Consider the following 13,400-nt stretch of genomic DNA (forward strand, 5'->3'; position numbering starts at 1 on the left):
AAAATAGCAATCTTTTTAGTATAATATATTTTAAAAATTAAACCTCCCCCTATAAGATACCTACCTATTTGTTTTTATACTTTTATATATTTCTAACTAATGATATATTTTTTACCGCAGAGAAGATTTTTATAATGTAGGTTTTTATTAATGTAATTCTTCACGTAACTTTTTATTTAACGTAACTTTAATATGTAGATGATCTACCAATTGTTTCAATTAATTGCTAGGTTTGTCTATCCATTTTTAATACATGTACCAATCTATTATGAACTTCTTGTACATTCATTTATCCAGTGCTTTTGTAAATCCTAGATACAGCCTAAAATTTATTTTAAAATTATTTCCTTCTAATTCAATTAATTCAATTATTCTTTTTTAATTCTATTTTTAATTCCACAAAATGTAGCATTTACCTAATAGAAACTACATTTAGTTATGCATACATTGGCGACAATAAATATCAATGTCCTTAACTAAGATGGACGCTCCGAATTTGGAAAGTAATCAGAATACGACCGGATATGACGTCACACGCCACCGCAAGGTCGACCGATCTAAACCTTTTGGCGCCATTAGCAGTTGAGACAATTGGACAAGCCTCTTTTAAATACAAGTTTCAAATCAGCCTCACTTAGTCTTGAGAAAGGCCCTTTTTATAGGGATGAAACGCGTAGACGTGTATATAATTGCAATCTCTGACATATTTGTATACGTTCTAACAAGATTTAGATACATAGTATATCTTGTCTTTCTATTCATTTAGGCATTGTTTGTCTCAAGCTGTAGTCCTTTATTGTTATACTATACTTCAAATTAAACTTTTTACATAACAGTTGTTTGGAGAACTGTTGGTAATTAATTTGTGTTCTATTTGTTGGATATATTAGAATTATATAGTTGACCCATACTATATTTTATTTTTGTTCAAATAAACTCTGAATTAAATTTTTCTATATATTAGATGATTGTAGAATTTTTGGTAACCTGTTCGTGTTCCAGCTGATTCTGTTGGATATATTAGAATTATATAGTTGACCCATCTAATACTTTAGCCTTTGGCGCTCCCAATTACATCTATTCTTGCCACTCTCAATTTTAACAACTTTAGCTGCAACATTTTGAATACATATATAAATTGCAAAAATGCTTATTAAGTTTTGGCTAAATCATGAAAGAATTTTTTTGGATTTCATATCCCTTTAATTCTGTTGCTGTTCTTATCTGTTAAAGACAGTTCTGGAAGTATATGTAGCAGGATTATCCTTGGGTAGTCTGAAGTGGGCTTTTTTCAGTTTTATTAGAATTTAAAAAAGCCACAATTTTCAGACCTAGCTAGAGTACATAAAAAGGGGGGGGGGGGGGGTAAATAAATAATGATAATATACTGCAAAGTTGTTTTGCTATGCATTACTAAACCTTTTATATTAAAATCTCAATGTGTTTACAGTACCTTTAAGCATAGTGCTCTGATTGGTGTAATTTAATATATTATCTTTATTTGCATCAGATCCTTTCCAGTGGTTTGTTGCAACAAGGAGAGGAAAAGGATGGTTTTTATGGTTTTCTTGTGAATTCCGTGACGAAAGAAGTCAAACGAGCATCTAAACTGGTGAGAAATTTACAGAAAATGAATTTAGAGCATATTTGATAATAATAATAATGTTTGTACAGTAAAACAGTCACAATGTATTATATTTATTTTGCCAAAATTCATGAGCGGGACTACTTGTATTATATTGTGTATAAAGAACATGTGAAGGGGATTTCTGCTACTAATGACCATTACTTTACACAATAAAGGTTATGTTGCTATCTCTATTTCATTGTGGATTTTGAAGAAGTTATCCACAGCCCTAATTCTAACCCTAAACCTTAAAAAAGGCATTAAAGAAAACTGGGTACTGGCAGACAGCTGCCAGTACCTAAGATGGCAGACACTAGTTAGAGGGGGGAGGGTTAGATAGCTGTTTGGGAGGGATTATGGAGGTAGGAAGGTAAAGGGTTAATCCTACACTGCAGAAAATAATAATTAAAAAAAAAATAGGACTAAAACTTCACATTGGCAGACTGTCTGCCAGTACCTAAAATGGTGGGGGTGAAGGAGGGAAGAGAGCTGTTTAGAAAAGATCACATAGTTATCAGGGGGGGAAAGGGTAATCTCTAATCAACAGCTAAATTTAACCTTAGAAGCTACTTGATGTGTGGTGCACAGCTGCAATTAGTGGCCTTCTAATTACTAAAAAGCAATGACAAAGCCATGCATGTCTGCTATTTCTGAACAAAGCGGATCCCAGAGAATCTTTTACATCAATTTGTTTTATGACTGCACAACCGGTATGTAAATCATTTCAGTGAGAACCCCAACGTTTGTAAAAAAGGTACCAATTTTTTTTATATAATCGCATTTTGCAGCAAAACTGTGGCATGAAATATACCAAAATGGGGTGTTCACTAAGAAAAAATATATAGTTCTGATAGATAAATAAAAAAGGGCTCTATTTCTGTTTATATGGAGTGTATGGCAAAAATTGCTAAAAACGATCTTGTCTTTTGGGTAAGTTTTAGTCTGAAATGCTCAGTCTTTAATTGGTTAATTACTACTAAAGAAAAAAACATTAGTATGCAAGAAAGTATTTTTCTATATGTAGCTATAGCTATATAGCTATAGCTATATATACATTTATTAAATTACTAATATGCTATGCTCTTTTCTAGACCTGCACTGTATGTAAAGAAAAAGGGGCATCCATTCGCTGCTGTAAAACCAACTGTCGAAAAATTTTCCATTTTCCTTTGTGGCCAAGGAAACCAGTGCCTTTTTCAATATTTTGACAGATTTGAGTAAGTTATGGGATTGTTTGGGATTTTCAGAAATGCTTGACAGATAGACCATGTGGATGTGGCCTTTTAGGGGTTGTAATAAAAACTAAAATTGCCCTTTTGTGCCAGTGCAGAAATAAAAATACATTTTTATTGGGGTCTCAAGACATAACAGATTTTTTTTTACTAAGCCCATAAAGAGCCCTTACTCAGCAATACTTCAGGTGTTGTGCATTCTATATTTTTGGGGAGCTTGTGTCTTTCCAAGACCAATACCATTTGAAAGAGGTTTGAACAACCTCACCACAAAGGGTTATCAGGTGTCCACTATTCAACAGGACAGTCCTGTATTTTAGCAGGCTGTCCATTAAAATCTTCACAAAAATACTGGATATGTTAAATGCCTCATTTTCATCAATGCATTACAAATATGGAGCAAATCACTTCTGGTTATGTGTTTTGCTGGCAACCATTAAGAGGTACAATGATTAATTTGTATGTTATGTGCAGTCGATGGGTAAAATGACTGTTCAGTTGTAAAAAGTATACATGGTGGGATCAAGTGAGGGCATTGTGTGACTCCACCTATCACTGTGCCCAGCCATCGACAGACTGTCCAGAATTTTTGTCAAGGATAGCTGACAATCTGCCACTTCCATCTTCCTCCCTTTCTGTGACAATACCACACTTGTTTGTGGCAATGTCACCAGCATTCCCATTAAGTCATTGGAATACCCTACACTATACACCAGCAATTAGTTGCCTTTGATTTCTGGGGATACCCTGAAAACATCACTGATCCTTGTTCATGACGAACACAGTTCCTCATTCGCACATGGGCATCAATGTGCATGATGACACCAAGTTGTTATGCGCATTGTAAGGGTTAAAGTTGTGTTTTTCTTTGTTCAGCACTAATTAAGAGTTCATTGTTTAAAATCAGAAATATTGTTGATTTTTCTTAAAGGGCGATTTAATTGCTCATAAAAATATTTCAAATGTATCATTAAAAACTTGAAGTCTCTCTCTAATTGGCCACAGCACAGTAAGTAAAATAATAGGCATGTAACTGTTGTTGCTTTCCATAGTAATGAATGCCAAAATGGCCGCCACTAGCATCATTATGCCCATTTCTGAGGTGGATTTTTTCTTGTAAAAGTTTTGGATTTGCACAGATCTTTGAGTGTTGCACTTTCACACGAAAAAATATTTGGCTCTGAAAAGAGACGAATGCCGCTGGCGGTGGGCATTTTCAGCATTCGTTGCTAATCAAAAGCAACAAGTGCACATGCCTAAAAAAAAAAATATTAGCATTCAAGAGGCTTTTCAAGGGTGGGTACCAGAATTGACAAAAAGTGTATTTATTTAACAAAATTACAGTTTTAAATGCATTTAAAACATTTATTTTGATCCTTACGTACTCTACAAGCCCACTTAAAGGGGCAGTAAAGTCAAAATTAAACTTTCATGATTCGGATAGAGCATGCAATTTTAAACAACTTTCCAATTTACATCTGTTATCAAATTTGGTTTGTTCTCTTGGTATCTTTTATTGGAGAGTAAAACTAGGTAGGCTCATAAGAGCTCAGGGGTGTGCACGTGTCTTTAGTACTCTATGGCTGAAGTGTTTTGCAACATTATTTGTAGCTTAGTTATACAATGTTGCAAAACACTGCTGCCATAGAGTAGTAAAGACACGTGCACACTCCTGAGCTCTTATGAACCTACCTAGTTTTACTCTTCAATTAAAGATACCAAGAGAATTATTCAAATTTGATAAAAGAAGTAAATTGGAAAGTTGTTTCAAATTGAAGGCTCTACCTGAATCATAAAAATGTATTTTTCCCTTAACTGTCCCTATAAAGGGATTACAAAAGGGCAAAAAGAAAATGCACTAATAAGTTAGAGCATTGTATTATTGCAATATTACTTGTATATATCTGTGTGTTTAACCCTTGCAAATAGATTAAACACATAGTTAAAGACAGCTCTAGAAAAGCTACTGGGAGCTAGCCAAACACATCTGGTGAGTCAATGACAAGAAACAAATGTGTTTAGCCACCAATCGCCAGCTAGCTCCCACCAAACGATACAATTCTTTATGAAAATTCCATTGAATTAGCAGATGTAAATGAATAATTCTATAGAAAAATCTAGAACCCTGTGGTGCGAATTATTTGTAGCATGATCACATGACATTCTCACATTGAATACTTGGAGATAATTGACTAAAATGATCATGTAACACCATTTTGATAACTGTGAAAACATGCAAAACTACAAATATTTATTCCTCTCCTAGATCATTTTGTTGGCAGCATAGACCCGTTCAGAATGTTCCTTCAGAAAAAAAGCCTGCACAGTGCAGTATCTGCCTTCAAAAAATTAACTCTTCTCCAACGTTTATTGCCATCAAGAGTCCCTGTTGTAGTCAGTCTTGGTTTCACAGGAAATGTCTGCAGGTATCTTTTTAACAATTTTTTGTTCTGGGTTGTAACAAATAATTTAAGATCAAAACAAATATATAATTACACAGTTTATTGTTGATTACAATAAAAAAAAAAAGTAAAATATGCAATGATTTGATTTTAATAAAACCAGTTAATTACTTCATTCGACTCCAGTGAGTAACCAGTGAGTTATTAGAAAATGGCACACAAGTTATATTCAGTCACAGCCAGCATGTTTTTTTGTTTTAAAATCTTTTTATTGAATTTTCAATATACATATACATATATACAAGAAGTAGGGACAAAACATAGTACCTTATTGTCACACCTGTATTATATTACAAAGTACCTCCTGCTCTTAAAGGGACAGTCTAGGCCAAAATAAACTTTCATGATTCAGATAGAGCATGCAATTTTAAACAATTTTCCAATTTACTTTTATCACCAATTTTGCTTTGTTCTCTTGGTATTCTTTGTTGAAAGCTTAATCTAGGAGGTTCATATGCTAATTTCTTAGACCTTGAAGCCCACCTCTTTCAGATTGCATTTTAACAGTTTTTCACCACTAGAGGGTGTTAGTTCACATATTTCATATAGATAACACTGTGCTTGTGCACGTGAAGTAATCTGGGAGCAGGCACTGATTGGCTAGACTGCAAGTCTGTCAAAAGAACTGAAAAAAGGGGCAGTTTGCAGAGGCTTAGATACAAGGTAGTCACAGAGGTTAAAAGTATATTATTATAACTGTGTTGGTTATGCAAAACTGGGAAATGGGTAATAAAGGGATTATCTATCTTTTAAAACAATAACAATTCTGGTGTAGACTGTCCCTTTAACAAACTATGAACCCTCCTATTTAACCAGTTATTACAATTACCAATTCTGTACCCGCATTTCTTTCTAGTGTCAAACTACTGTATCAAAACAATACATAGAAACATAGATATTGACGGCAAATAAGAGCCATAGGCCCAGCAAGTCTGCCCGACCTTACCTAACAGTATAAACTTATCTAGTTCGTAGGATAGCCCTATGCTTGTCCCATGCATTTTTAAAGTCCCCCACAGTGTTTGTTGCTACTACCTCTTGAGGAAGTTTATTCCATAAATCAATCACTCTTTCTGTAAAGAAGTGCTTCCTCAAATTACTCCTGAATCTACTACCCTTTAGCTTGAGCTCATGACCCCTTGTTCTTGAATTTTCCATTTTTTTTAAAATACCCACAGCCTCAGTTTTACTAAACCCTTTAATGTACTTGAAAGTTGCTATCATATCACCTCTTTCCCTTCTCTCCTCTAAGCTATACATATTTAGGTCATTGAGCCTATCCTGGTAAGTTTTATTTTTTAGACCATGTACCATTTTGGTAGCCCTCCTTTGCACAGATTCAAGTTTGTTAATATCCTTCTGAAGATATGGTCTCCAGAACTGCACACAATACTCAAGATGAGGCCTAACTAATGATCTATAAAGTGGCATAAGAACCTTACTATTTCTGCTGCAAATACCTCTACCAATACATCCAAGCATTCTGCTAGCCTTACTCGCTGCATTACTACATTGTTTACTAAGTTTTAAATCATCTGAAATAATAATTCCCAAGTCCTGTTCCTCGTCTGTAACAGTCAGTAAAGTGTCATTGAGTCTGTAATTAACATTTGGATTTTTCTTCCCTAAATGCATTATTTTACACTTTGCTGTGTTAAACTTTAGATCCCAGTCGTTTGTCCAATCCTCCAATTGTTGTATATCACTTCTCATTTTGTCTACCCCCCCTGGAACATCCACTCTGTTGCAAATTTTTGTATCATCTGCAAAGAGACATACTTTCCCCTGTAGCCCTTTGCTGATATCGCAGATAAATATGTTAAACAAAACAGGCCCCAGAACTGACCCCTGAGGAACACCACTAGTAACAGCCCCCTCTGCTGAATGAACTCCATTTACTAAGACACTTTGTTTTCTGTCCTTAAGCCAGCATTCCACCCAGTTCACAATTTTTGAATCTAGACCAAGGAGATATAGTTTGTGAATAAGTTTATTGTGTGGGACGGTGTCAAATGCTTTGCTGAAATCTAGATATGCTACATCAACTGCTCCTCCCTTGTCTAATACTTTTGTTACATAATCAAAGAAGTCAATTAGATTAGTCTGACATGATCTCCCTGAAGTAAAACCATGCTGATTTTGGTCCTCTAAATTGTTTGTCTTTATGTAAGTCATAATTCTTTCTTTTAAGAGGCTTTCCATTAATTTCCCTACTACTGAAGTTAAACTAACTGGCCTGTAGTTGCCAGATTCTTCTCTACTGCCCTTTTTATGAAGGGTATTACATTTGCTATTCTCCAATCATCTGGGACAGCTCCTGTTAATAGTGACTGATTAAACAGATCAGTTAATGGGACAGTTAGCACTGATCGAATTTCTTTTAAAACCCTTGGATGAATATTATCAGGACCCACTGCCTTTGTAACATTTATTTTTGATAATGCTAACAAAACCTCATCCTCTGTAAAAAGATTACTGTTAAGCTTGTTTCTATTTTGCGTAGCATCCCTTAATGTAGACATTGTATCTTCACAATCTTTAGTGAAAACAGAACAGAAGTAATCATTGAGACAGTCTGCAATCTGCTTATCTCCTTCTATTATTCTACCATCAACTGATTTCAATTTTACTATTCCTACCTTATTTTTTCTTCTTTCACTGATATATCTAAAGAATGTTTTGTCCCCATGTTTTACATCTTCAAACCTGAAGACCTTCCTCATTATATATTTTCATACAAAACAAAATGATTAGAATTGCAGAAATATCTCTTCTAATTAGAATGTTACCCTCTAATGCATCTCCAATTTGTGTACCCTTTGCTTCTCCTGATACAAATCCTATAAATGATCCTCTCTGCCCATACCCCCCATGTGAGAAGAGAGAAAAAAAAAAGGAAGGAAGGAACAATATCTACGTATGCTCTCAAATGTATTCTAGTTCCAGATCCATTCTGCCCTTAAGTTGGCAATTTGGAAATATTCAGTGTTAATAAATGGGACCACATATTTCTTCTGTGTGCTCATTGGAAGGGATTTAATAAACTGTCCCCATTTAGCAAAAAAAGCCTAAACATCCAATTTTGTATTTAACATTTAATCATATTGTTCAGTTATCAATTTGCTTTTTAATTTTTCAATAAATTGTTTAAAGCTGAGTGCTTTTTTTGACTTCCAAGTGGAGATTATATTGTAAAATTTAAAAATTTCACATAATTGTTTCTCAGTTTCCCTCAGTTAGAAATACAATATCCTCCTTTTATAAACAGATTGATCTCTTTAAAATCCTAGTCAGCCAATACGATATTTTAGCCCTAAATGCCCTAACTTTCTGGCAGTTTCATAAACAAATCATAAAATTTGCAGCTGGAAAAACTACATCTCGAACATACCACAATGTGCCTTGTATTCCACCGTGTTAAATTAAATGGGATTATATAACTCATATTAAGTATTTTAATGTGTGATTCCCACCAGGAAATTGCTATTGTTGCTTTCCAGGCATTTTCAATACTTTTTCTAATAAGGCTGCTATTAAAGGATTACTTTCTGTTATAATTTTTAAGCTAAACAACTAACATATTAAAGTTAACATTAATTAAAACCTACTGACCTATATTTTCTCCAAAACGAAGTTTCATAACGTTCTAAAAGTTATATCTTTTATTCGCCGATGATGTCACGTTATCCTGCCCACTATTTTCAGCACTGCATGTTCAAAATACTTAAACCAATAACTTTGTGTTTAAAGCGCCATTTTGAATCCTAGGTATTGTAAACGGATTGGTACAGAGCAAAGGATACCCACGGAGTGGGTTTGGAATACAATTAAATTTGCAGACAAGATTTCTGATATACGGTAGAGATATGTTAATGAAATGCTATTGATAAAAAGCGTATTTGGGGTAGTTAGTTAGTAACAGGCATAGAAAATATTTACTTACAGTGGCCCTTTAACTATTTCAACATCCTGGGCCCATTTCCGCAGATTTTCTGATTCTTTTTCAATGCCCAAAGATGTGACATCTAATTGATAAGAACCACTTAGTTATATAATGATAAAGCTTTTAACACCTGGTCTAAATATGCATTGATAAAAGTTCAGACATGTTTTAAATATGAACAGTGTAGCTAAGGGATAAAGAGTGCTCCTGCTCCAAGACAAAATAAATCCTGCTGTATCTCAGTGACCCCTTTAGATCAACTCTATTATATATAGTGAAGAAACAGCACTAAAGAAAACACAGATTTACTAAATACTAAAAGTAGATTGCGAATGCTAATTTATTAAACAAGTATCATACTATACACTTAAAAACCAATATGGGACGTCTCCTGTCTGAACAGTTAAAAAGTCAAATACATAAAAAACACAAGTCAGTGTGTACAAATGAATAAAATATATCAAAAATCCGTATTGTAGATTTACGGCACCCAAATGAAGCATATGCCCTTATAGGGGTCAATTTATCAAGCTCAGTACGGAGACCGCTGTTCCATAACCTGTCCGCCTGTTCTGAGGTGGCGGACAGCAATACGATTGGGTTGATTGACACCCCTGCTAGCGGCCGATTTGCCGCGAATCTGCAGAGAGCGGTATTGCACCAGCAGTTCACAAGAACTGCTGGTGCAATGATAAATCATATCCTGTTCGCCTGTATAGTATGCATTTATCGATGTGCAGTGGACATGATACGCTACATCGTATCATGTCCGCTCGCACTACAATAAATTGACCCCATAATATGCAGTCAATGGGGCAAAACATGTACCTAAAAGTTGTGCTTACATATGGTCTTATCGGATTTTGACCTGCTCACCGTATCCTAAAAAACACACAGGAACCCACAGCGGCTTTATTTTCCGCATCTTGGGGAGCAGCTAAACCTACACCACTAGCCCTTTCGTTTGCAGGTATTTATATGCAACAGTTATTCCGCTCAATAAGAGGTTTTGAAGACAATGGTAAAGGGCTCCAGAGCCCTTACCATTATCTTTATAACCTCTTATTAAGCGGAATAACTGTTGCATATAAATACCTGCAAACGAAAGGGCTAGTGGTGTTTGTTTTCTTTAAAGGGACAGTCTACACCAGAATTGTTATTGTTTTACAAGATAGATAATCCCTTTATTACCCATTCCCCAGTTTTGCATAACCAACACAGTTATAATAATATACTTTTAACCTCTGTGATTATCTTGTATCGAAGCCTCTGCAAACTGCCCCTTTTTTCAGTTCTTTTGACAGACTTGCAGTCTAGCCAATCAGTGCCTGCTCCCAGATTACTTCACGTGCACGAGCACAGTGTTATCTATATGAAATATGTGAACTAACACCCTCTAGTGGTGAAAAACTGTTAAAATGCAATCTGAAAGGTGGGCTTCAAGGTCTAAGAAATTAGCATATGAACCTCCTAGGTTAAGCTTTCAACTAAGAATACCAAGAGAACAAAGCAAAATTGGTGATAAAAGTAAATTGGAAAATTGTTTAAAATTACATGCTCTATCTGAATCATGAAAGTTTATTTTGGCCTAGACTGTCCCTTTAAATATGAACACTAACTAGTTGCATCAGAATACTTCTGGTAATTCTTAGTAGATAATATTTTATATGTAAAAATAAATAACTGTCTCCTTAAGGGTTCACAAACTGCGGAATTAGAATATAAATTAATTGTAACCTTCTAATATTTTCAGGTAACATTAAAAGTTAGTGATGAAAAAAATGATATTTTTTATTTTAATATTTGTTGAGATGTAATAATATTGCTGTTACCTATGGTAAGATATGAGATCAAATCTCACACCTTATGCTGCAGATTCATCAGGTCCTAATAGAACAGTTTAAGGACAATAATACAATTAAACTGAGCTTCTGTAGAGTTTTTTTCCTGCCTGCTAAGCACCTACCTCATTTATTCTTAAAGGGACATAAAAGTGAAGATTAAAAACTTTCATGATTCAGACAGAAGCATGCAATTAAAAAACTGTTATAAAATGTATTTTATTCTCTAGGTAGTGTTTGTTGTGGAGGCTGTGGCTGTGGAGTGTGCTTGTGTCTTAAAGGGATATTCCAGCCAAAATTTGAAAACACATGGGTGCATTTCGGTATTGAACAGAAGCAATTTTGTAATATACATGCATTAGCAAAAACTCTTCTAATAAAAGCTATAGCTGTTTCAAAAGTGTATTTAAGTATGCACCGTGCACCAGCATTTTAAACCCAGCACTTGCTCAGAGAGCCTAAGTTGCTTGTACTATCTGGTAATGACTCAATTTGTTAATTGCTTACATGATACAAGCCCCACTGATGATCTGAGCAGCTGCAGTATTTAAAATGTGGATGCAGTGACAATATCTAGCTATGCTTCACATGCATGTGCAGAGAAAAATGTTAGCACTAAAACAGTGATAACTTTTACATGTATATTGCAAATATGTTTCTATTCAAAGATGTAATAAATCTATGTGTATTTACATTTTGACTGGAATGTCCCTTTAAATACTATATGCAAGTAATCTTTGAAACAATGTTCTTTTCTTTTTCTATTTTTTAAAAAGAAAAAGTATATTTATACAATATTGTTACAGAGCATACGGCAGGTGGAACAATGATGTAAATGTATTAGGCTTGTAATAAGTAATAAATAAACCTTCACTATAAATTAACAGTTCTTTGGAAATTTTCAATATAAATTGATTTGCTAATGAAACCATTTTTCTGCTGTCTAAATACTAAACACATCATGCACATAGTTTATTGAAGAATATATGTACTTTAATCGTGTTTCTGGATATTGTATAATGTATAGTGTAAGATACAATGGGGCCGATTTATAATTTGTCTGGTGGACATGATCCGCTGTAGCGATCATGTCCGCCAGACATCGATAAATGCCAACAGCATATGCTGTCAGCATTTATCATTATGCATGTGCAATGCCGCCCCCTGCAGTTTCGCGGCCAATCGGCTGCTAGCAGGGGGTGTCAATCAACCCGATCGCATTCGATCGGGCGGATTGATGTCCGCTGCCTCAGAGGCTGCGGACGAGTTAAGGAGCAACGGTCTTAAGAACGCTGCTTCTTAACTCCTGTTTCCGGCGAGCCTGAAGCCTTGCGCGGAAACAGTGGTAATTGGCTCCATTCTGACCATGATAAATTGGCCCCTATATATTAAACTGCTTTATTTTCCCTTGTATTGTGTCCCACTATTATAATATATTCTAATTCCCCAGTTAATATCTTAGTATGTTCTGAATTTCTGTTTATATTTGTTTCTAGAACAGTTTCTTAGAACAGTGTTATACTTTTAATCGTAATAATACTTTGCATAGTCTGCTCCAATTGAATGCATGCACAGATTACAAGTGGAGCACTTACATGTCAGTATATAGATGTACATAAACCTCTACTCAAACATTTTTTTTATACCATGTGATCACTGGGCTATTTAAAGGGACATGAAACCTACATTTTTCTTTCATGATTTAGAAAGAGCATGCAATTTTAAACAACTTTCTAATTTATTTCTATTATCTAATTTGCTTCATTCTCTTGCTATTCTTTGCTCAAAGGTGTATCTAGATAGGCTTAGTAGCTGCTGATTGGTGGCTGCACATAGATGCCTCGCGTGATTGGTTTACCCATGTGCATTGCTATTTCTTCAACAAAGGATATCTAAAGAATGAAGCAAATTAGATAATAGAAGTAAATTGTAATGTTGTTTAAATTTTATTTTCTATCTGAATCAAGAAATACATTTTTTGGGTTTAGTGTCCCTTTAAATCTATAAAGGGATACCTGAGCCCCAACAGTCACCTATCTGCTTGAGGTGCAGAAGGGGCCTTAAACAGCTCAAAAAGTGAGCCTCCAGAGAATAGCATGTAATCATAAGTACTATAGTCATTATGCAGATGACCATGTTGCCTTATGCTCTAAAGAGTTTAAGCTCTGATTTCACTGATTTGCCTTAATATGAATTTTCTGATGAGAAACATGTGCTTTCAGGGTAAAACAATGTTCTTTTTTATCAATACTATAGTGCTCAAGACATTTACCTAGATATGATCTTTACCAAAAG

At 34.7% G+C, this 13,400-nt stretch overlaps 1 protein-coding gene across 1 annotated transcript in view; it reads left to right on the forward strand.

Moving 5' to 3' along the window:
* The window catches only part of LOC128657814 (G2/M phase-specific E3 ubiquitin-protein ligase-like), a 44,708-nt gene that overhangs the window by 16,931 nt on the left and 14,377 nt on the right, over nucleotides 1-13,400 (forward strand). The window contains 4 exon segments of the mRNA XM_053712231.1: nucleotides 1,511-1,612; nucleotides 2,719-2,796; nucleotides 2,798-2,844; nucleotides 5,126-5,285. Coding sequence (XP_053568206.1) covers nucleotides 1,511-1,612; nucleotides 2,719-2,796; nucleotides 2,798-2,844; nucleotides 5,126-5,285 — 387 coding nt within the window.

This window comes from Bombina bombina, chromosome 4, assembly GCF_027579735.1.
Source record: "Bombina bombina isolate aBomBom1 chromosome 4, aBomBom1.pri, whole genome shotgun sequence".
Classification (NCBI taxonomy): Eukaryota; Metazoa; Chordata; class Amphibia; order Anura; family Bombinatoridae; genus Bombina; species Bombina bombina.